The 23692-nt window shown below is 38.8% G+C and overlaps 1 protein-coding gene across 4 annotated transcripts in view; it reads right to left on the reverse strand.

The window, feature by feature from the left end:
- Positions 1–4551: 4551 nt before the first annotated feature.
- The window catches only part of LOC139954398 (uncharacterized), a 34956-nt gene continuing 15815 nt past the window's right edge, over positions 4552–23692 (reverse strand). For 2 of the 4 annotated variants that reach the window (XM_071954171.1, XM_071954172.1), the window contains exons 21-38: positions 23408–23558; positions 22673–22836; positions 22079–22166; positions 21281–21477; positions 20630–20680; positions 19718–19966; positions 18941–19198; positions 18285–18402; positions 15925–16286; positions 14903–15191; positions 14461–14525; positions 13946–13998; positions 13555–13635; positions 13229–13383; positions 12723–12879; positions 10026–10148; positions 7629–7739; positions 4553–6869 (exon numbers count right to left, since the gene is read on the reverse strand). In XM_071954171.1, coding sequence (XP_071810272.1) covers positions 6674–6869; positions 7629–7739; positions 10026–10148; positions 12723–12879; positions 13229–13383; positions 13555–13635; positions 13946–13998; positions 14461–14525; positions 14903–15191; positions 15925–16286; positions 18285–18402; positions 18941–19198; positions 19718–19966; positions 20630–20680; positions 21281–21477; positions 22079–22166; positions 22673–22836; positions 23408–23558 — 2868 coding nt within the window. In that variant the 3' untranslated portion in view covers positions 4553–6673. Of the gene's footprint in view, positions 6870–7628; positions 7740–10025; positions 10149–12722; positions 12880–13228; positions 13384–13554; positions 13636–13945; positions 13999–14460; positions 14526–14902; positions 15192–15924; positions 16287–18284; positions 18403–18940; positions 19199–19717; positions 19967–20629; positions 20681–21280; positions 21478–22078; positions 22167–22672; positions 22837–23407; positions 23559–23692 lie in introns of all 4 variants that reach the window. The other 2 variants (XM_071954173.1, XM_071954174.1) reach the window with 2 other exon arrangements.

Genomic DNA, 23692 nt, shown 5'->3' on the forward strand with positions numbered 1-23692 from the left:
CATAGACATATCATTGAAAAAAGGGCACTTTACCTGGCACCCTAGCCGCCAGCTGCCAGGTAAAGTGCCCTAAATTTCACGAAGTTTTGCAAACTACCAAAGGCACATTATACCAAACTTCCACTGTAAAATTTACGGCAATTTACCTACAGTAAAAGTGCTGTACATTTCATGGATATATTTTTTTTTTTACAGTGGACAGTTTTACTAATTCTATACAACAATGTTTTATATTCATAGTTATAGCCTTGTAATCCCAACTGGCTCTGTGCTTTACCGTTTCACATTGTATTGAGACTATTTACATAGCAGCTTTAATACTGATAAGGCTAACCCTATACCTAAATAAACTGCAAATAAATAAATCAAAACACAAACATTATAAAAGACTACGGCAGTTGTCATCCACGCGGAAACGACATTGTATGATTTACGGTTCGGGGTACCAAAAGGTCTGATAATAAAATAAATAACTCATAGGCTTGACAAAAACAGTATTTACAACGCCCAATCATGAATTGCATGCACCCAGAGTACACGATTTTGAACTTTTGAAAAAACGGAGCGCGTTTAAAAAACTTATGAACAGCAGTTTACATTGGTGTATTCGTCTACCCTGTGACCTTGCAAACAGCATTTCGTAAAACTTCTCATAAAAACAGAAATAAAGGAAACACAATCACGATAGATATTTTACGGTTGCTTTTGTTTCGATTGTTAAGAGGAACCAATTATAAGCCCTTTTGAAGTATGGTGTACCCTATAAGAATGCACTGTAGTTTGGTTTGGATGTCTACAGTATTTTGTTTAAACAACATCTAGTAATAATTCCATGCATCTGTTTTTGTTAGCAACCAACAGAATACAATACAGTTGAACAGCAGGTGCAAATAATGAGAGAAAACGTCAGGTCCGGGTTGTGTTTATATAATTAATGTGTCCTTTCTGGTCGCTGGTACATCGTGGTACCCAACGTCTAGCTACGACGGCCGATGGGAGGTAATAGTCTTGACCTCAAGTCAAACTTTCTGAAAGCTGTCTCAAGCACTATGCAGTGCTCCACAGAGGCCGTGGGGACTGGCATTAGAAAACAAAGGGTGAAAAGACCCGAACCTCCTTACGCAACATTCACTGACCGACAAAAAAAAAAACTTTGTGAGAGCTGTAACTAGAAAACAAAATGTGTGCTGACGTAAATTATGTTTAATGTTCTAAAACAAATTGTATTTTTGCGCGCAACACAACTCACTCTTTGGACTTGTATTTAAATTTGGCCTATATATTTGCCGTGCTCCGGGTCATTTTAAAAACACAATCCGTAAGTAATGTCCGTTACTATTTAGAGACTGGCACAAGAATTAGAGATTGCAGCGAGTAATATAATGTTTCTACTTGCTAGGCCTAGCATTATACATAGGACTCTTCCTCTGTTCTGTACAATATAGTATAATAATCGACCAGGGCTAGACTAGGCCTATTTACATCAGATATCGCTGGAACAGCGAGACCAGGGCTTGATTTCACAAAGTATTAATATTCATCTTACGATACAACAACATACAACATTTAGTTCCATATCACAGAAATTTAAAAAAAACCGTAAAGTGCATACAGGAAATAGCAACTATATTATTGAGTAAACAAACACAAGAGGCATACAAAATGGGCATCATATAAAAAACCCGAAGAGGAAGTGATATGGGGGCAAATCCCGAAAAGCCGACTTGAGGAGGGATGCCTTAGAGGACAGAAAGACAGACAAACAAGCGGACAACAAAAAATAGCAAAACAAGTTGTTAGTATCACCATATTGATTCGTAGGCCTTGTGACATCACACTCTGTTCATCAATTAATATGTCCTATACCATAGAGCAAGGAAAGCTACACATCTTATTAAGATCTTAAGATCAATCTCTGCAGTCTTCCCCGAGAGGACCGACTTGAGTCAAGTCTAGCTTGAAGCACACCTAGAGGACGCTGACACTGTAGGTCATCACCGTGCTAGGACGGTCATGGTGCAGCCTTGAGAAGTTTGTTTGTACCCGTTCTCTAAGACACACCACTTCTAAAAGCTTCAGTACAGGGCAAATTTCTTTCTGTAAAAAATAGGTGGCACCCTGGAGAGGTAGAATAATAATTTCGAAATCTTTATAAGAAACTGTTTCAGGGGTTTTGTTCTTTGTCTTCATTTCTAATGTGTTTGTCGACAAGTTCTTTGAAGCAGGACATTGATGTTAGCTTTTGCTGGCCGTTTTAACATGTAAAAAGATATTTCAAAAAAAAAAAAAAAAAAAAAAAATTAATAAATAAATAAAATAAAATATATATAAATAAATAGGCCTAAATATATCCTTTTTAATTATAAAATCAAACTATCAATAACCAACTGGTACAAGAAAATATATAGCCCTACATCGATCGATCTTCAGTGTAATCCAGTCGATAATATTATACCCTCCCGGATAGTCACGGCACTTGGTCTTTCAATTCATTCCTTATAAACAATCTCAGCTCATTGGGGGGGGGGGGGGGGGGTATACAGCTTGTGCAACAAATAATGTGCTACTAATAAGCTAAACATTTCTGCCCTCACATATACCAGCAATCATTAGGGCTAGTCGGGACTGGAACCCACATTCTGCTGGACAGAAACACCAGAGCTCGAGTTCAGTGTTCTTAACTACAGCCCACAAATCGATCAAAATGACCCCCAGCCCACTTAAAATTTGTTTTCCCAAACTCATTCGATTCAATTAATTGAACTTAAAAATGTCTTCAAAGTGAAAGTGAAATCAACGTTTCAATGACTTGTTTGTTGTTCAAGGGCGTGAATCGCGTGAGGGGAAATAGTCCAATGTCCCTGACTTCATTCCTCGGCAATGATGGGAACTTTCTAAACTCTACACAGAAATGTAATTATTGTAATAATATACACAAACTTTATTAGTCACCATGAAGGTGACTTGTGGAACCAGTTATTCCAACAAAAATATGTCCGTCATAGTGCAACGCCTGCCCAAAATAATTCATATCGAAATTCACCGATTTTGTTTCGCAAAACCACAACGAGCACAGCACAATATCCGCAACCAAACGGAGACTTTGATAAAAAAAATCCGATGAGCCTCTATGCAGCCTCTATGCCCAACACAAAACATACAATGAAAAAGAAAATACATAAATACTGAAAGCAAATGTTACAAAAGACGAGTCTTTAAGGGGAGGTCCCTTAAAAAAATATGTAGGCCCTATACAGGCATGACAACGGTTGCACAACCTCATGTCAGTCTTACAAAAACCACATGAAGAAATATTTCTTTAAAACAACCCATCAACTACCGAGTATATAAACAAGAGATGTACGTATTGGTTCATCAATTATAACTTACAATCATGTCTTATGACAATGGGTGCACTAGACTGTTCCAACAGAGTTTAATTTCATTCTAACAAAACCACACGAAGAAATTATTCTAAAAAGTACATTCACATGGTACAAATAAGAGATTTGCAGTGTGGGTTCACCAATGTCAAGGTCGGCATCGTACCCAGACCTTTGCCGTACCACGCACCGTACACAGACCCGTACCGCACCCGGACCAGCACCGTACCAAGACCCACCAGTCGCGACGATGAACCCAAGCAAGCTTGTCCCCGTCACTGCCTCGCACCGCCAGGTACAACAGCATCACCTGCTGCGCGGCACAGACAGAGATGCGAGTTTCAAGGAATCCGTTGAGGAAAACAACAAAATGAAGAGCCTTTGGGCTTAATCATACCATAATACCTCAAGCAATGATCCTAACTAGCGACTTCAAAACTCTGGGAACATTTAAGACATCGTGTTTTGACCCCCGCCCCCCCCCCCACCCCGAGCTTAACACAGGTTCAGAGTTATAACAAAATTAAGAGAGGAGCATACATGGTTGTTATTCTGGGTTATGTAAATCTTTTGCCGCAAACATTTTACGCAGAAAAACCAGTAAAATTTGCAACAACTTTAGGACTGTGTGTTCTCATTGTTATTTTTATAACCCACGAGAAAAAGTAATAGATACGTATGCATATTCAGCAGTTAACTTGGAGACGTGCAAGCGTCTTTATACATGAAGACAGTGTCACCCGGCTTGAAACACAAAATACCTTTGCAATCGGCCGACTCGCTCCAACCCCGCCGCGTTCATGAATTTTTCCGTTTTAAGCGCATACATCTTTAATTTTACACACAAAATTGATGTTTTATTAATACGTCGAGATACACCAAGTGAGACGACTGGTCTTTGACAGTTACCAATAGTGTCCAGTGTCTTTAAACGCAGAAGGTATGACTGTTTCCAAGGGAAACTGACGCGCGATCATTTGCCACAGAGCAGAAGTCCCATCTGAAAGCACACAAATTCGTCAAACAAGGGTGTTTTTTCTTTCATTATTTTCTCGCAACTTCCATTACCAATTGAGCTCAAATTTTCACAGGTTTGTTATTTTATGCTTCTGTTGGGATACACCAAGTGAGAAGACTGGTCTTTGACAGTTACCAACAGTGTCCAGGGTCTTTAATACTAGGAAACACCAGTTATGTGTTCTATCAAGTGAAGGCAATACCGAAATAAATGTTTTATTGAATTGAATGAATTGAGTGCTTGACTGCATGTGTCTACCTCTAATCTAAGAATCAATTCATTGTGGGGGAGGGAAGGGGAAAGGATAAAAGAAGGAGGGCCTAACCAAACACATCTCGGTTTCGTTACACAATGCACACATAAAATCAGACCTTATAAAATTTAATATTCTTGCAAATATATACACACACACGCAAGCAAATGCTGAAAGTCTTAAAACACACACACACAAACACACAGGGTATAAATATTTACAAGGTAAATAAACAATACAAATAATTATTTGAAAATAAAATAAATAAGTGACTTCTTAGAATAAAAACAAATCCAGAACTCCCAGAATGTGTACAATCCGACAGCTAATATGGACTGGATAACGAATGCATTTGTTCTATTTTTATCAAAAATAAAAACAATTAATTATAATTAATTAATTAATTATACTCTAATTTTTGTATATAAATAAAACCAATGAAGTGTTGAAAATCTACTCAGTCGTGAGGTCTGTTTTATCAAGGTTTCACTGATAAAGTATCAGCGGTATTGAGACTTTTTTCTTTTCCTTTTTCCCAAAAAAATGTTGCCTAAGTCACGAGGCTGGAGAGCCACTTCAAGGTGAACTGACTAAACTCAACTGATTTGGCAAAGTCAACCCAAATCAACAGCAACCAGGGGCATGTTGCCACCTACTCATGGGGTTGAAACAGGGTTACAAATAAAAATAATTATAATGGCTGCAGCGATATTGGAAAAGCAAACAAATGGAATGTTTTGTATTTTTCTTTTTAAATTAACCTAAACACAATAAGCATTGTCGCCATAACTTCAGCTACATCTAAAAGAAAAGAAAGCACTCAGGCAAACACACCTTTTTAAACTTAATTTAAGCAAATAAATAATTTAACAAAAGTACTGATTGTCAGAAGAACAAACTCATTTATAAGCTAAGTTTGTTTCCTTGTGATTTTTAAACTGCTCAACTTTGCATAGATAAGTGATGTTCAAGGACTCAATTTCAAGTTGAAAACCTGTATAAAGTAATATATTATTTTTTATTTATATTTCCGGAAATGAAACCAAGGATGCTCGATAAGTGAACTTATTCACTTATTCAAGCCTAAGAGATACACATGACATTTCTCACTTCCAAAACTCCTTAAAACACATCTTTTCAGACTGGCCTTTGAACACATCTGAGATTTTTTTTTATTGACCTGGACCGGCGCCTTTGAATGTTTTTAAAGAGGAAGTGCGCCTTACAAATGCTGTGTTTGATTATTATTATTACTATTGCTTGCAAGCCCGAGGAAACCTGTAAACAAGGGTGTTTGCTACATGAACCAGAAACACTAGGGTTTAACCCCTATACCTTCCACATTGAGTTCTCTCTATAATATGCACTATCAATCCTAATACACGGGTCCTACAGCTTAAATCCAAATGACTAAGCAATAATAGTAAAGTATCTTGCTCAAGGACACAAGTGTCATGACTGGGACTCGAACCACAATCTCTGCTGATCAGAAACACCAGAACTTGAGCCCGGTGCTCTTACGCACTCTGTTCTTACCCACTCGCCCGCGCTGACAAGCTTGAATACCCCTGCAACCAAGGACCCTTGTTTGCAATAGCTCCCATTGGTTTTGTACAAGTTTTCCAACTGTTTACATTTTCCTAACCGTGGACCCTATTGTCCCTTTTTGTTTAGGTCCCCCGGTTTGAATGTGTATACCTACTTCTTGCCACAATGATGGTAAGTTCCAGATGTGTTTGCTATGGATTTTTTGTTATTGATGAACCAAAAAATAGTTTGAATTGTAAAGCTTAATGCTAACCACATTTATTATTATTATTTCTTTTATCATCAAATTTGATGAAATAAATTCACAGATTTTTTTTATTGAAGAGTTATTTAAAACTCAGTACGAGTTTACTCCTCCAAAAGCCAAACACCCATTAATTGGGGGAACGTTCTTTGTTCCGATGCAATTATTTTATATGAATACAAAATTAAGTTATTTTAGTACCCTTGATAATATAAACTAACAAAATCTCATGAAAATGGTCCTTCACCAACACATGATATATTTACCAGCTCCATAGAAGGGGATGGTTTGTGCGACTCCTGGGGATGCATTTGCAGTCTGTGTCTCGTTTGAGGGAACCGTTCAGCCAGAAGCTGACGCTCCAGAGAGGTGGGTAGTGGAGTCTCTGGGTCGCCTTGGATCTTGGTGACTAGCACGTAACGCCTAAAATTAAAGAAATAATTGAGAATTGTGAAAATGACTGATTGTTTCTTAGCATTTTTCATTCAGGGATGAGATTTGACGAATGAGAAGAAAAAAAAATGTTTCTGAAAAATGCCTTGGTTTCCCTCATTCTTGGCCTGGAACCTTCTAGATAACTCACTAGGGTTACAAACTCTGTGCATCACCAATAACACAACACTAAAGCTCTGGAGAAAATGTGGAATTTCCCTTGCACCCTTTGGTGATTACTTTACTACCTTCAAAATATTTTGAAGGCTTAAGGGGGCTTTGAGAATTTTCCTGAAACCAGGAAAAATCCAAAGAAATCGCACTGTTGTTCATTTTTAGAGCGAGCAACGACAAATTATTCAAAACACATCATTGCTGTTCCTTTTGTACACCTTGGTAAAGAGAAGAAAATTATGGCAATATGTTCAAGGACACCAGCACATCTACCTGGGATTCAAACCTACACTCCAGTAACTTTCCACTGGATTTTGAGTCCAGTGCACTAGATGGTCAACCACTACATGTCTAAATACAGATAAGCTGCTAATCAGATTTTAATCAATTAATCATGTAGATTAACACCATCATCATCATCATCATCATCATCATCATGTCGATTGTGCTCGGTTTTCTTGTTGATTAACAATAAATTAAAAAAATGCATAGCTTCAGTCGGTTGCATTCAGAAAATAAATTTACACCTCGGTGAAAAGGGTCCACACAGTGCTGCACAATCCACCCTCCACTTACCTTGTTTTGCTGGGAATGGAGTTGGAACTGTGAGGTCTCTTGACAATAAGAGATCCAGGTTGGGACTGGTAGTAAAGCTCAGCGTCGTCGTAGACTTCTTCTGTCTGGAATCTATCATTGAGTGTAGATGTGGATCACATGGAATCACCAAGCAAGATCAATGTCAAGAGAATGTAACACTGGTGGAGATGTGGACTTGACTATGAGTAAGGGATCAGTGATGCATCAAACAGAAAAACAAATCCACTGCAGATCCAAAGCAGCTAGATGTGGAGTGTGAATCAAATGTGGATAAGATGTGGATAGCATGCTGGTAAGAACCACCAACAGGTGTGGATCAGATGTTGACAAGGTGTAGCTCAGGTACAGGTTGAAAGTGGATCAGATGTGGATGTGATGCTGATACTATAACGATCAACCAACACTAGGTGTAGTTCAAATGCTGACAAGGTGTCGCACAAGTGTAGATCAAATGTGACTTAGGAGTTTGGAAATGATGCTGTTATGAACCAACAACAGGTGTGGATCAGAGGTGTGGATCAGATGCTTACAAGGCAGCTCAGGTATAGATCAAATGTGGATAAGATGTTGAATCTTAATGTGGATGGGATGCTGATATGAAAGTTATCAACGAACAACAGGTGTGGATCAGATGTTGACAAGGTGTAGCTCAGGTACAGATCAAATGTTGATCAGATGTGGATAGGATGCTGATATGAAAGTGCTCAACCAACAACATGTGTGGATCAAATGTTGACAAGGGTGTATAATTGTTGTTGTTTTATTTTATTTTAAATGTGGACAGGATGCTGGTATGAAAGTGCTCGCCCAACAACAGGTGCGAATCAAGTGTTGACAAAGTGTAGCTCAGGTATAGCTCAAATGTGGGTATTAAGATGTGGATAGGATGCTGGTATAAAAGTCAACAACAACAACCAGTGTGGATAAAATGTTGACACGGTGCACAGCTCAGTCAGAGATCAAACTTGAATCAGATGTGGATATGATGCTGATGTGAACGTTAGCAACCATAAACAGGTGTGGATCAATGTTGACAAGGTGCCACACATGTGTAGAGGGCAGCTCAGAGATCAATGTGAGTCAGGTGTGGAAATGATGCTGACATAAAGGTATCAACCAACAACAGGTGCGGATCAAGTGTTGACAAAGTGCAGCTCAGGTACAGATTAATGGGGATCAGATGTGGATAGGATGCGTGATCAACCAATATCACATGTGGATCAGATGCTGACAAGGAGTAGCTCAGGTACAGATTGAAAGTGGACCATGCTCTAAGTAATGGTCAAAACTTGACTTTGACATGACCTTTGACATAAATCAGAGGCAAGTGAAAGAGAGAGGATCAAAAGCAGACTCAGATCAGATGCAGATAAAATGAGGATTCCAAGCAGATCAAACGTGGATCAGATGCTGATCAGAACTGGATCAAATGTGTGTTGCGTGCAGGTTGAATGCAGTTGAAATGTGGATCAAACGTGGATCACAAAAAGGTAAATTGTGGGTCGGAGACGGATCAAATTACAATCAGATGTGGATCACACTTTTAATACGATTAAATAATAATCAATTTTTACATAGCGCTTTATCACAGCCCAAAGAGCATATCAAAGCGTACCCCTGATCACTGGGCCACATATTTCATTCCTTAAACCATCTCAGCTCCCTGGGGAGTATACAGCAGGTGCTGCAAGTTACCGCGCTTGAAGCTAATCATTCACATAAACCATCTCTGCACTCACAGGTACCCATTGTACCCCTGGGTAAAGAGAAGCTTATGGTTAAGTGTCTCGCTCAAGGACACAAGTGTCACAACCGGGATTCGTACCCACGTCCCAATGACTAAACCACCAGAACTCGAGTCCGATGCTCTTATTCGCTTGGCCATATGGATCTACGGTTAATCCAATGTTGATTAGCTGGATCCAACGGAGATGGAATGTAGCTCAGATGCAGACCAAGATGTGGACCAGATATATGTTTCGCATAAGTGCACTAAATTAACAAAAATAACTATTTGCAGACCTTGAATTGCATTCTTAGAAGGGCACAGCAATTTCCCTCAGGGAAGGGGTGTTTCTATGAGGCAAATATAAATTTGAATTGGAACTTTGAACCAAAGCAAAAGCCCAGGGCACCACAGCAATTAGAATTTTTGAGGTATGGTGGACACATTAGGAGAACACAATGCGATTTGGGTGTAACAGACAAACTTACCCAAACATAGTGTCATAGTATTGTGTCCGTCATATCACAAAAAGGCTTATGGCTGTGGGTGCTGTAGGTTTATACTCCGAGACCTGAATTTGCTTAGATGAAATTTGACAAATAGTAAATTTTAGAATTAAGCATGAGAGACACACCTATAAGTAACTTTACCTTGTTTTGCTTGGGATTGACTTAGTACTTTGAGGTCTCTTGACCAGAATGGAGCCTGGCTCCTCAAAGAAGTCTTCAGTTGGTATCCTAGGCTTAGGTGGAGCAGATCTATTCAAACGGAACCTTCGAAGAAGGAATAACAAAGATGTATTTAAGATTAGTTTATCATTAATTTATTTATCAGACCATATTATGTTCAGGTATCGAATTAATAAAAAATATAATTAATATAAATAATTAAGTAAGATTTGAAACTTTGCATGGTGGAAATAAGATATAGAAGAGTTTGCGGAAACACCATGTAATAACTATCTCTAAATGAGTTGGGGTGGTTCTGAAAAGAACCGTTGGTTTAACTCGACGTTCCGATCAGTATGCTCTGATTCTCCAGAAGACGATCAGAGCATACTGATCGAAACGTCGAGTTAAACCAACGGTTCTTTTCAGAACCACCCCAACTCATTTAGAGATAGTTATTACATGGTGTTACCGCAAACTCTTCTATATAAATATTAATACAATTAAAAGACATAAAACGACAAAATAACAGTTGAAATTGGTAAAATGTATTAAGAGAGTACACAGGTAAGAAAAACTAGAGCTATTTAGCATTTGTAAAGTGTTCAGGCTTTGTGACAAGCAAGAAAGTAAATCTTTAGTGTAGGGCCAGTAAACTCGGTCTTGTGTTGTTTTAAGATACGTTACAGAATGGGTAAGAAACAAAAATCGTGAAGATCACAGATTTACATAAAACTTACACGGTCTAATGATGATGATAGTAGAAAACATCACTTGAAATATTTCTGTCTGAAATTTCATATTTGATGAGAAATAAAAAATCTAATTTCGCGTTTAGATCGCTCAGTGAGCGTTTTATTCATTTTTGTTTGGGCATCGATGCAATGCGAAGTTGGTAATCGGTTTTTCACTATTCTCCGGTGATCTAGATGGCCGATCGATCTCAAACTTTGACAGGTTTGTCAGTTAATGTATAGTGTGGATTACAAAAAGTGCTTACACTGACAGCAACTGTTTTGTTAGCAAAAAACAATTCTGTAATGTTCCTTTAAAGGCAGTGGAAACTATTGGTAATTACTCAAAATATTTATCATCATAAAGCCTTTCTTGATTACGAGTAATGGGGAGAGATGGATGGTATAAAACATTGTGAGAAACAGCTCCCTCTGAAGTGACGTAGTTTTTGAGAAAGAAGTAATTTTCCACGAATTTGATTTTGAGACCTCAAGTTTAGAATTTGAGGTCTCGAAATCAAGCATCAGAAAGCACACAACTTTGTGTGACAAGGGTGTTTTTTCTTTCATTATTATCTCGCAAATTCGACGATCACAGGTTTGTTATTTTATGCATATGTCGTGATACACCTACTGTGAAGACTAGTCTTCGACAATTACCAATAGTGTCCACTGTCTTTAAATAAATAATACATAAACTAAATACATAAAACTAGGAAAAGTACTGAGTATACAGTGCCTAATACACATTCTTGTAAGTGTAAACACAATTATACAACAATTGATTAACTTTAATCAAGCGTTCCACTACCCCAACCTAAACTAGGAAAAGTACTGAGTAGACACTGCTAAACATGTTCTTGTAAGGGTTACAAATATTAAACAACAAACGATCAAAGTTTGACCGAGTGTTCCACTACCCCAAATTATAAAATCAACTATGAGTATCAACGGTCAAGAGCTGACAACACCAATCCGGTGGCATAACACCCAGGTAGAATGACTTCCTCACTGTTATCTCAGCCCTAAAACAACCATTTGACAGGGCAGAGTTTCCTCAATTGAGAAAATAGAATTAGCTGGTGCAAACTGTTAAAAAAAAAAAAAAAAGTTAATGGCCCAACATTTTTACTCTTTTCGGTCTAGACTTTCCTATGGTCGAAGCAGCACGCCATTAATTATTTATTTGTGTTTTTCAATTGTCAATGGCACAGCCGAAAAACCAAAAGCAAAACCTAAAACGATGTTATCAGCTGATCAGCTGAAAAAGTTGCATGCCTGGTAAGTTTTCAAGGGCGGCTTTAAGAATGGTGAGAACCAAAACAATACATGTGATTGATTGCTGTTGCTGTTTATTTTTCTTGCACCAATGAAAGGAAGAAAGAACAGAAAACATGTGTTGTCAAACTTGTTTGACAAACATTCGACACAGGAAAAGGATTTCCTCACTGTACTGTCAAGAGGCCAACTGTTATCTTTGATGTGGGTGAGATCAACAAAAGATAAACCAGAAAGTGCCCCAGTTGTAAAACTTTTGTCTAGTAAAACAAAAAAACTTCAGGCCTGAAACCTTTTGTTAGGCATCTGAAAGCACACAAATTTGTGCAACAAGGATGTTTTTTCTTTCATTACTCTTTTGCAATTTTGATGACCAGTTGAGTCCAAACATTCACAGATTTGTTATTTCATGCATATGTTGGGATACACCAAATGAGAATACATGTCTTTGAGAATTACCAAGGGTGTCCAGTGCCTTTAACAGTTGTCTGCTATAAATGAACAGGATACCAGTCACAAATTATACATAGGGTCAATAACCTTATTCTGTTAAGCATAATTTTGTTGTGCTTAAGCAGCTTTATGAAATTGGGCCCTAGATGGCATTTTTACTTTATTGGTTGATTTGTGCGCTTGGTTGTCATTTTTTTAATATATCGATTCCTACCTGTAAGGTCTTTCAGAGCTCAAGTCTGGTTCTTTCTGCTGTCCAAATGCCTGCCGTGGCTGGACCGGTGGAGAGGATGGCACAACCCGGCCAGTGGGGGCGCTCTGACATCGCTTCCTCATCATATGCAAGGATGTATCGGATCGTGTGACATACACTGTGTGTTAAGAATATTGTTATCATTTTCACAAAGATTCATCACATAGGAGAAGTTTGACATTGGTGACCATTGCTGTGACATTTTAACAATTTTAAAAGCAATGGGAGGCTTTTTGGTGAGGTAGGTGGTGGCAAACTTAAAAAGAAAATCCACTATTCTCAGAAATTTAAGCACGCTCAAACTTTCTTTATACAAGTACAAACACTGACCACCATTTTATATGGACAACCTTGTATAGTTTTTGTGCAGTGCAATATTTTCAAATGTGTTTTTCAGAAAATTGAAAGATTGGATTATTATCAGGGAACTTTCTGCAGAATCAGGGAGAGATTTGAAAAGAAGTTACCTTCTTGAGGTGAGGCGTCATTTGCTGCATCCGATGCACAGTGATGATGGCCAAGAAGAGCCTTCCTTCTTTGTCTCTTTCGTAACTCAAGAAGTCGTCTCCTGTCTGCAGCGCTCTGAGCTCGCTGCTCTTTCTGCTGCTTTAGAATCTGATGTCTGTGGGGGTACGACAAGAAGGGTGGATGAAATTCAAAGAAGCAAATAACTGTCACCTTTGCATTACTTTGTGTCATCTATGTAATTTTTTAGCTTAGTCTTGTTTAGATTTAGATTAAGCTTACTCTTGTTTTGTTAGAGTACATTGCTAGAATGACCAAACAATCTTACCTGACAATCATTTTCTCTTGCCAATTGTCCTCAAAGTGTAATCCATCATTCCTATATAGCGCCTTAAAGTCTGCTGGACTGCTACATCAAGACAAAAGAACAGTAACAATAATAATATATTAGTGAAGTTATAAAGCACCTAGCACCAATGACTGGACCCAAAGTCGCTGTACAAATTAAAACAGCACAAAACAATAGGTGGAAATAAATTATGGAGATCACCAACATAATGTAGGTGTAGATGGCTTGTTTACCAGAGAAAAGATTTGCAAATCCAGAGATTGCAGGTTCAAATGCTGTTCATGTCAAGTTTCATTGTGCATCAAAAATCGATAATAATAACAAACCAAAAGTGGAGGTATTATAGCTACATTTATATAGTAATACATACCCTGGACAGCTCAAATATCTTGGTATTGGGGTGTCATGACCATCAAAAAGAACCTGCAGAATTGTCAAAACAAATCATAAATTAATTAGAAAGATACAATATCAGTCACCTGTGGAATTTTCAACTGATTACAGCATCAACTTGCTCTAAAAAAAACCAGCAAAAAAACTCTCACCATATTTTCACAAGCACATCAAATCCATCCACTTTTAGCGAAGTGGCAGCAGGTACCACGTCTGTGGCTATCCAACTGGCACCAACCCTAAGAAATCTGAGAAACGCCTCATGCACGAATCATTTCTCAGATTCAAATATTTATGTATTGATTTCAATCAACAGGGGCATTTGAAAAGCTTGTTTTCACAAGCATTACTTCAGTAGGAGAAGGACTTTGGGACACGTGTACCATCCTTTTGTGCGCATTTTGACTCACAACATGGCGAACAGGAGACGTGCATGTTAGTGTGCTGCGCGTTGTGCATGGGGTCCGTACTCATTATTTCAAATCGACTTACATCACTTTCAAAGTTGACGTGCAGATTTGCAGCAGCAGTGTGAGGGCGCTGTAACGAGCTCCTTCCTGCAACACACAAATGTAAAAAGAATGAAACTGAAAAAATGGCAAGACCTTTAAAGGGACATGTTGCCTTGAATCGGGCGAGTTGGTCTATGAAAAGCATTTTTTAGTAATGTTGCTTTTGAGAAAGAGGTAATTTCTCACTCAAACATTAAAAGATTTCAGGCCTGAAGCCTTTTATAAAGCATCTGAAAGCACACAAAATTTATGCAACAAGATTATTATTTTTTATTATTATTCTCTTGCAACTTTGATTACCAATTGAGTCCAAATCTTTACAGATTTGTTATTTTATACATATGCTGGGATACACCAAGTGAGAATACTGGTCTTTGACAATTACCAAACAGGCCAGTGCCTTTAAATTGACAGATTCTTACCTTCTGCAGTGTTAGGTCTAGCGAGCCTTCCCTCCATCTCTGTACTGAACGGAATCTTATCATCAGCCACCGCTGTAGGGATGTGAATCTCATTCTCTCGCTGTCTCTCCTCACCTCTGGTCTCCCTGGGGGCGCGGTCTCTATCTACAGGTCTAGTCGGCCGGGGAGGGAGGGACATGCTGGGCTTTGATGGTCGATGCAATGGGGTGCCGGTGGGTTTGGGTGATGGGGTTACCAGATTTTGAGGTGTTTGGGACTGATACCTTGAAGGAGTATCCAAGACTATTCCCTGAAGACAAATAAAGTTGTTTACAACATAATGAAAAAGAATCACAGAAGAAATTTATCCAAAACTAAAATGCAGCAGCAGTAAGAGGTCGCTGTATCACAGAGTCCTTCCTTGAAGTACAAATGACGATTATACGAAAAATTCTGTCAAGCACTATGCTTAAAAACAATACAAATATAAAAGTGGTGTTCAAAGCACTGCTTGTGGTACAATAATTAAACAGAGTACCTTCTAATAATAATAACTAGTTCTTGTATAGCGCATTTCACAATAACAACTCAATGCACTTTACATTAGTGCCCTGGTCATTGGGCCAATAACATTCCTTTAATCTTTTACAGCCCTGATCTGCCATATGGCGCTAGTGGGTTTTTTATACACAATATCAACCCATTTATACCCCTGGGTGAAGTAAAGCAATTACAGTAAAGTATCTTGCTCAAAGACACAAGTGCCATGACTGGGATTCGAACACACACTCCGATGACTTAACCACCAGAACTTGAATTTGATGCTGGCCATGACATCCTACTATTAATCGACCAACAAAAGATACACTTGAGGCAAGGGACAATTGGATCCGAATGCGCCAACTTGCGTGCCTAACCCCTGGAATGGATACTCTAGGTTGGATTTAAATCAGACAGAACCTGGATAGCCACTCTCCTTGGAAAAAAAATTAATCACTTCCAAAAAAGTTTTCTTCTAAAATACAAGACATGGTTCTTCTTACCTGATCGTTTCCACTGATGTCATACGGGCTGTTGGTCTGAGACCGTCGCCCACTATTCTGATTCGGGGTCACAGAGTCTCTGTCTCTCTGGCTGTGAGTGGAATGATAAGAGCTCGCCGACTGCAACCTGCTGTCGAACGGGCTGCTGTTTGGCCTCGACATAGGAGAGGAATCTGAGTCTCTCATGACCCCATCGTCACCAGGATCGTCGGAGGTAAGCTCCTGGGGGTTATCGTCACTCTCTGCCCCACGATCTGTATGGGAGGGGGTTGTTGTTGTTGCCCCAGGGCTTTTAGCTCTCAGAGGGTTGTACTTATTAGCTATAGCCATTCGTGAAGCAGCTTTGTACATAGCGGTGATGCCTGGGGTGGGTTTGTTAGGAGGAAGTGGGGATATGAAAGCGGGTTGTGGGTTAGTGCATGAGCCATGCAGAGAGCGGAACAGGCAAAATGAGCATGCCAAAAACCAAAGCAAACAAAAACATTACTAGTGGGCAAATTGCCATTTGCGAGTTAGATTTGAATAATGTCTGGTACAATGACTTGCTTGATCACAATTTTCCGCTTAAATCATGCATTTGTGTACACTGCTCCTAAACCATGCAATAATCTCCCTCCATATTTTGACAATCATCTTCATTTTAGATCCAGTTTTAAAACACACTTAAATCCAAGTTAAAAACAGAGAAATTGGCATCACCCATAGGCACCATAATGGCTGAAAATGGGCATCAACTCCAAATAATCCAATATAATCAGTTGATAAACATCCCTTTCATGCACCATTTATTTTAGTGATAATTTGATCATATGTGCACAACCATTTTGTACTTGTTTCTTTTGAAAATGGCGATCCTGTTTCCCATTCTGAAAACTGTGTGGCTGTGTGATCTTTATTTTTTGTTTTACAACTATTTTTCTGAAGGGATTTAAACCATATGAAAGAGTATTTATAACAGCAAATAAACATGCAAATATCACATCTCATGGCAACAAAATATATGTAAAATAGATTAAACTAGAACATGCATAATGCTATAATGGCTGCCATGCTTTGCTGTTAAGTGTTGGGGTTGAACAAAGAAAATATGTTTCCCATTCTGAAAACTGTGTGGCTGTGTGATCTTTATTTTTTGTTTTACAACTATTTTTCTGAAGGGATTTAAACCATATGAAAGAGTATTTATAACAGCAAATAAACATGCAAATATCACATCTCATGGCAACAAAATATATGTAAAATAGATTAAACTAGAACATGCATAATGCTATAATGGCTGCCATGCTTTGCTGTTAAGTGTTGGGGTTGAACAAAGAAAATATGTTTCCCATTCTGAAAACTGTGTGGCTGTGTGATCTTTATTTTTTGTTTTACAACTATTTTTCTGAAGGGATTTAAACCATATGAAAGAGTATTTATAACAGCAAATAAACATGCAAATATCACATCTCATGGCAACAAAATATATGTAAAATAGATTAAACTAGAACATGCATAATGCTATAATGGCTGCCATGCTTTGCTGTTAAGTGTTGGGGTTGAACAAAGAAAATATGACTAGAGCATATTTGAACCTGCAACTTCAGAATTAACTTGCCGATACTATACATCTACGTTGGTGGTCTTCCTACTTTGTAAATATCTTTGCTCGGGGGTGCCAGTCAGAAGCCATTCAACCTGTAACTGCCGTATAGCCAGGGATCACACCCAAGTTTAAGATACAACCTGGGACGTGGTTGCAGAGGGATCTTTGTTCAACTTTAAAATAACTAAAATTTACCCAGCCAACTTACCCAAAACAGTTACGCACATTATGCTTTTCTGTTACCAAACTCAAATAGTCATAACAATAATACAGGAGACTGGTGAATTTACCAGTAAGGTAGTCAAGGCGCTTGAACAAAGATAACATTATTAAGACAGGTTTTTGAAGTTTTGCTGAATTAATAGACCATTTTTGAGCTCTTAAAAGGGGTTGGTGTATAATGACAGAAAAATGACAAGGGGAAATCCCTTCTCTTAGTGGTAAGTGTAACTGGATTGACACACCTGCTGCTGACTAATGGGTGAGGGTTCCAATCCCACCCAATAAATTATACCTCACAGAAAGTATACAGTAGGCCTATACAGTGCTTTTCACACATTGGTGAATGGGTAAAACCAAATAATATCTATTAGACCACTTAGATTCATTCTTTCATTCATAATGGTTTATTATGATCATGCATTGCAGCCAAAAGCTGAATTACACATGCAGCAATAGATCAAATTACACAACACAAAAACCGCTGAAAACGTGGAATGACAACACACAGAATAACAACAAGCATAAGAAAATAACTTAAAATTGAGATAATTACCTTCTCCTATATCTGTGGCTACGTCAGCACCATGGGTAGAAGACACGGGTCTCTCACTGTCTCTTGTCCCTGCAGAAACAGCTCTCATAGTCTCCTCATCAGAGGCATCTGCCTGGGTCTGTGTACATGTATAAAGTATGCACATTGTGACTGTTTGCTGTATAAAGTCTTTCACTTATTTTTAAGAGAGGAATAATCCATGAATTACACAAATGTAGGAATGTTCCTATCATTACTGACTGTTAACCAAAAAACAAAATTGGCAGGGGGAGGGGTGTTGTAAACCTTAGAACTTGGCAAAGGCTGTCACAGCAAGACATCTAGACGCCTGCTGCAAAGACCAGGTGGCGTCACTTATTTATCAGAGGGTAAGATCTGAGTAAGTTTGTTTGTCTGTACAATTTTGAAGTAAGAAGTATTTTGCAAGTATATTAAGTGAAAATCTTATTTAGCCACTCGAAAAAAAAAAAAAAAATAAAATGACAAAGCTGGGACTTGGTCCCAAGGTTGTAATGTAATTTTGGTAGAGAGTTGGTATATAAATCTCAAATTCGCAGATTAAAATCCAGCTCTAGCCAATATTTCTGTCCCCTGTCAGTTTCCCTCGTGGTGTATTACTTAATACTACTGACAATAGCTTGACTGTTATCTCTCACCTCTGAGGTAGCTGACTGAGGAGCCTTGGGTTTCTTCCAATCATCCAGAATGGACTTCTTGCTGCCTTTCCCCGTTACTTTCTGCTTCGTTTGTTTCTCTCCAGGCTTCGCTGGTTTCTTCTCAGTAGATGACGACTTGGAGTCCTTCTGGACTACTGGAAGAGCAGGGACGGCAACGTTTGGTTTGGACTTTAAGGACGGATCAGATGTTTGGGGACTAGGCGTGGAAGCTGAAGATGTTGAAGACACGACACTTCTCTATAAAAGAAGAACAAATGTTATTGGAGCTACTGAAATAAAATGGAGAACTGCAAGAGGAGATAATAATAACACTAATAACCAGTTTTTATATAGAGCTTTTCACATCCGAAGGGCATCTCAAAGTGCTTTCAACAGTATTACCCCTGGTCACTGGGCCTTGATTCATTCCTTTTGAATGATCTCAGATCCCTGGAGAGTGTACAGTCTGAGCAACAAATATGCACTATTCGGCTAAAACAATCACAAGAACCATCTCTGCCCTCACAGGTTCCCCATTTTACCCCTGGGTGGAGAAAAGTAATTATAGTTAAGTGTCTTGCTCAGGGACACAAATGTCACGACCGGGTTTAGAGATACTAGAATAATAGTAATAGATAGTCCTGTATAGAGCATGTATCTACCATTAAGGCACTCAGGGCAGTTGAACATACATCTTCATTTACAGTAAGTGGGATTCATTTCTTGACTTAAAATTTATTATACAAAAACTTTTAATCACATGGCAGTTATTATTACCTTTGATGTGACACCACCGTCAACAGATACAGTCAGTTTGGAAGCGGATGTCCTCGATGGTTCAGCTTGGCTTAGGGATGTAGCAGAAACCTCGGCCTGACGTTCAGCAGCAGACATCTTGGCAGCAGCAGCAGCAGCAGCAGCAGCAGCAGCAGCAGCAGCAGCAGCCCTGTCACCAACGCGTACTCTCTCCCCTTTCTTGGCCTTCTTCTTGACGGGTGTTTTCATGCGAGGTTGGCCCGAGGATTTCTAGTGAACGATAACAAAAACCTTGTTAAAGGCACTGGACACTATTGGTAATTACTCAAAATAAATCTTGGCATAAAAACTTACTTAGTGAACGAGTAATGGAGAGCTATTAATTTTGGTTTTTACCCATACACCTATGTGTATATTCAGTACTTCCCCCGAGTCCTGTGAAAAAATATCACAGGCATATTACTCAGGTGGGATTCGAACCCACGACCCTTGCAATTCTAGAGCAGTGTCTTACCAACTAGACTACCAAGGTTGCCCGGTAGCTAGAGGCAGTTCGAATCCTATGTAATGGAGAGCTGTTAATAGTATAAAATATTCTGAGAAATGGCTCCTTCTGAAGTAACATAGCTTTTGAGAAAGAGGCAAATTCTCACTCAATTCAGGCCTGGCCTTTTTCAGGCACCTGAAAGCACACAAATTTGTACAACAAGAGTGTTCCATTGTTTTACATCCTTACTGTGGTCAATGACGTCATGAGCAATCCATCTATTGTAATAAAATGAAAACAATCAGGTTGCCGTGGCAGCTACTTTAATACAAAGCAATCCTCACAATTTCTTTGTGTTGTGGGGAAAATCTCACTATTGTTTAACTCATTACTTGATGTTTCCATTGTTTATAATCGTTTGATGAATTGACCTCTCTAAAAGTTACCTGCAAATTGTCTTGTGTGCTCTTAATTTCCGCAACTGTTGCCATGAGGGGCTGGAAGGAATAGAAGGATACAAGTCACATTTATAGAAATACAAGTTGCATGCAGGTTTCATTTTGTTGATGGTCTATTTTATACAATAGTATTTCAATGTTTTTAAAGTAATTAATGTGCAATATTGTACTTTTTATTCCAGAGAAGTGAAATAAATAAATAAATAGATAAATCAATATTAAAAAGTGCCCCATGTCAAACATGGCAGTCGAACAGTCAAATTGTTTCAACTGGTTTCAACTAATGTCCAACTGGTACATGTTGGATTCAACTGGTAGCTCAACTGGTTGCAAAAAAACAAACCAGTTGAAACCACTAGTGTAGTTGCCAACTGGTAATTATTGTGGCGTCAATCAGATACCGGTTCAATCCAGTTACCAATTCCCAGTCCAACTGGACCAGTTAACACCAGTTGAACTGGTTTCAACTGGAATTTTCACCTGGTAGTACAACATATGAATTGGCAAGAACACAGAACACAACCCCGCATCACCCCCAGCCCCCCCCCCCCCCCAACAAACATCTTGATTGTAACAAACTTAAAACATTAAAAGCCATTTAAAAACTGAACAAAATTGCATCCCCCAAAACTGGATTACCTGGGAAGTCCTGTCAAGCTTCAATGGCTTGGGTATAGTCACTGGTACCCTCTTCAGCAGTGACTTAGCGTCAATCTTCATCTTAGACATGCTGTACTTAGACACTTCCTCGTCGGGCTGTTTCAGGTCAGAGAGTCGAATGACCCCAGCTTTAATCTCCTTGGATTCTTTCTTCTGCAACTCTTGCATTTCCATAACTGTTTTGGTTGAAGATAAACATTATTAGAGAGCAACTACATGTAGTAGGTTTTTCTTAGCATGGGATGATGTCTAGTGGTATAACATTTGTTCACGAATAGTAGGGGTCATGGGTTCAAATCTCAAATGAGAGAAAAATCTGTGGGTTTATCGCCCACATCAGTGAAGGGTTAAACAAAAATAAGAAGTTTTAAGGTAAAGTATACCTTTGGGTTTTTGGGTTCATTTGGTTATTTTAATCCTAAATATAGATATATACAATCAACTATACTCGTTAAAGTTTTTTCAAAAGGTGTTCAGACTTTTGAGCTTTCAACGAATTTCTGGAGCGATTATTTCCAAACAGGAAGAATAATCTGTAATTGGAATACACAATCTGAGAAAAGGCATCTGACAGTAACGTTTCTCGGATTCAAAGGTTTGAGGATAAAAAATGTTTTCTCTACCATATCCACATCAGTTCAAAGTGCAATAAAAATGCTGCACACTATCGAAAGCTGCTGTACTTCTAACCAAAATAGTTTGTTTCCCATTATTTTAAGAGTGATTACCAAATGTATATCTCGATCCCTTTAAATTCTTTGATTTGACTCATCTTACGTGATATCTTGTTGGTTAGTTTGACGTCTGCCTCCTCCTCCATAGCTTCCCCATCCTCATCAGATTCATCTTCAGCCTCACTCTCATCCTGCCAACACAGCAAAGAAAGGATATGGAGGAGATGAAGAATGGACCGATCCATTAGGCTCCGCCCACGACACACGTGTGAGCAAAAACACGTGAGCCTCTCCAATGCCTTTCTGCACAATCTGCCGTGCGCGCCAAGCATACGCACACGCATGTCGGACCTTATTTGTCGGACCTTCGTTGCGTTGTGATTGGTCAATACGCAATGTGGCGGAGCTTAATGGATCGGTCTATTGCACACGATACAGATAACGTTCTGAGTTGTACTGGATTTCGAACCCACACTCTGCTGCTGATAGCGCCAGAGCTTGGGTCCGGTCAACCAGACCGCTTGGCCACGACACACTACAATCTATACTGTCTGTTGGCTACAAAGCCCGGCTTGGTAAATATAGGCTATCAAACATTTTTCCAAAATTAATTTCTCCCTTAAAGAAAACATTCCTTAGTTGAACTCTGTATGACAGCTTGTACATAAAACAAGAAGAAATTTTGTACAATTGATACCTCTGAGACGTCATATTCACTGCGGGATGAAGGTGGTGATGGGGTAGGTGACGGGCCTGGTGAGGTCCCAAACTGAGGCATATCAAAGTCCAGTGGAACATCCTCCCTCTGAATAAGATTCAACTTGCTGGATCTACTCCGACGCTTTTTGATTAAAGACAGAGCTGTAGCAAAAAGAAAGAAAGTTAAGTTATGCTAAGTTCAGAAAATGACTAATTCTGATCCAGCATTGAATTATAAAAAAGAAGTACAAGCACAAATTATAACAATGCTAACACACATCAATGTAAGGTTAAAACCAAAATGAATATTCTTTATCCCCGATGCAAATTTAAGATACATTATATCATTGTGGTACCAGCTGCTAATATATTCTAGATTCTAACCGCCTCTAGCTACCGAGCAATCCCGGTGGTCTTGTTGGAAGACACTGCTCTAAAATTGCAAAAGTGTGGGTTCAAACCCCACCCGAGAATTATGCCAGTGATTTTTTTCACAGAATTCAGGAAAGTACTGAGTATACAGTGCTATCAATTATTGACGTAAGATAAAACCAAATTTAATATTCTTTACCCCGATGCAAATTTAACATCTAAAAGTATAAGTACTACACACAATCATAACACAGGCATGTAACTTAAATTGGGAGGGGGGCAGGCTTGATAAGGTGCCACACTGTGGCAAATCAAGATGCACATAATAATGATAGTCTGAAAAAGAGGCGTTGCAAATGACCTTGAACTTTGCTCCTCATCTCCTCCTTGCTGACATCTTTCCCAGAGGTCAAGAGGTCAACTGTTGAGAGACGTCTTGGGGTAATACTTGGGGATATGTACATCTCAGTAGGAGCCATAGAGAAATCACCATCAGAATCTTCCTCATCAGACTGGATGCAAATAGAAGAAAATATATATGGGTCAATTTAACCATCAGGGGCAAATTTCATGGCTCTGCTTATCGTAAGCAAAGAATCTGCCCTTGCGGAAGTGTATTTCACGGGTTAGCAGGGAATTTTGGCTT

The sequence above is a fragment of the Asterias amurensis genome, chromosome 2 (genome assembly GCF_032118995.1).
Source record: "Asterias amurensis chromosome 2, ASM3211899v1".
Taxonomy (NCBI): domain Eukaryota; kingdom Metazoa; phylum Echinodermata; class Asteroidea; order Forcipulatida; family Asteriidae; genus Asterias; species Asterias amurensis.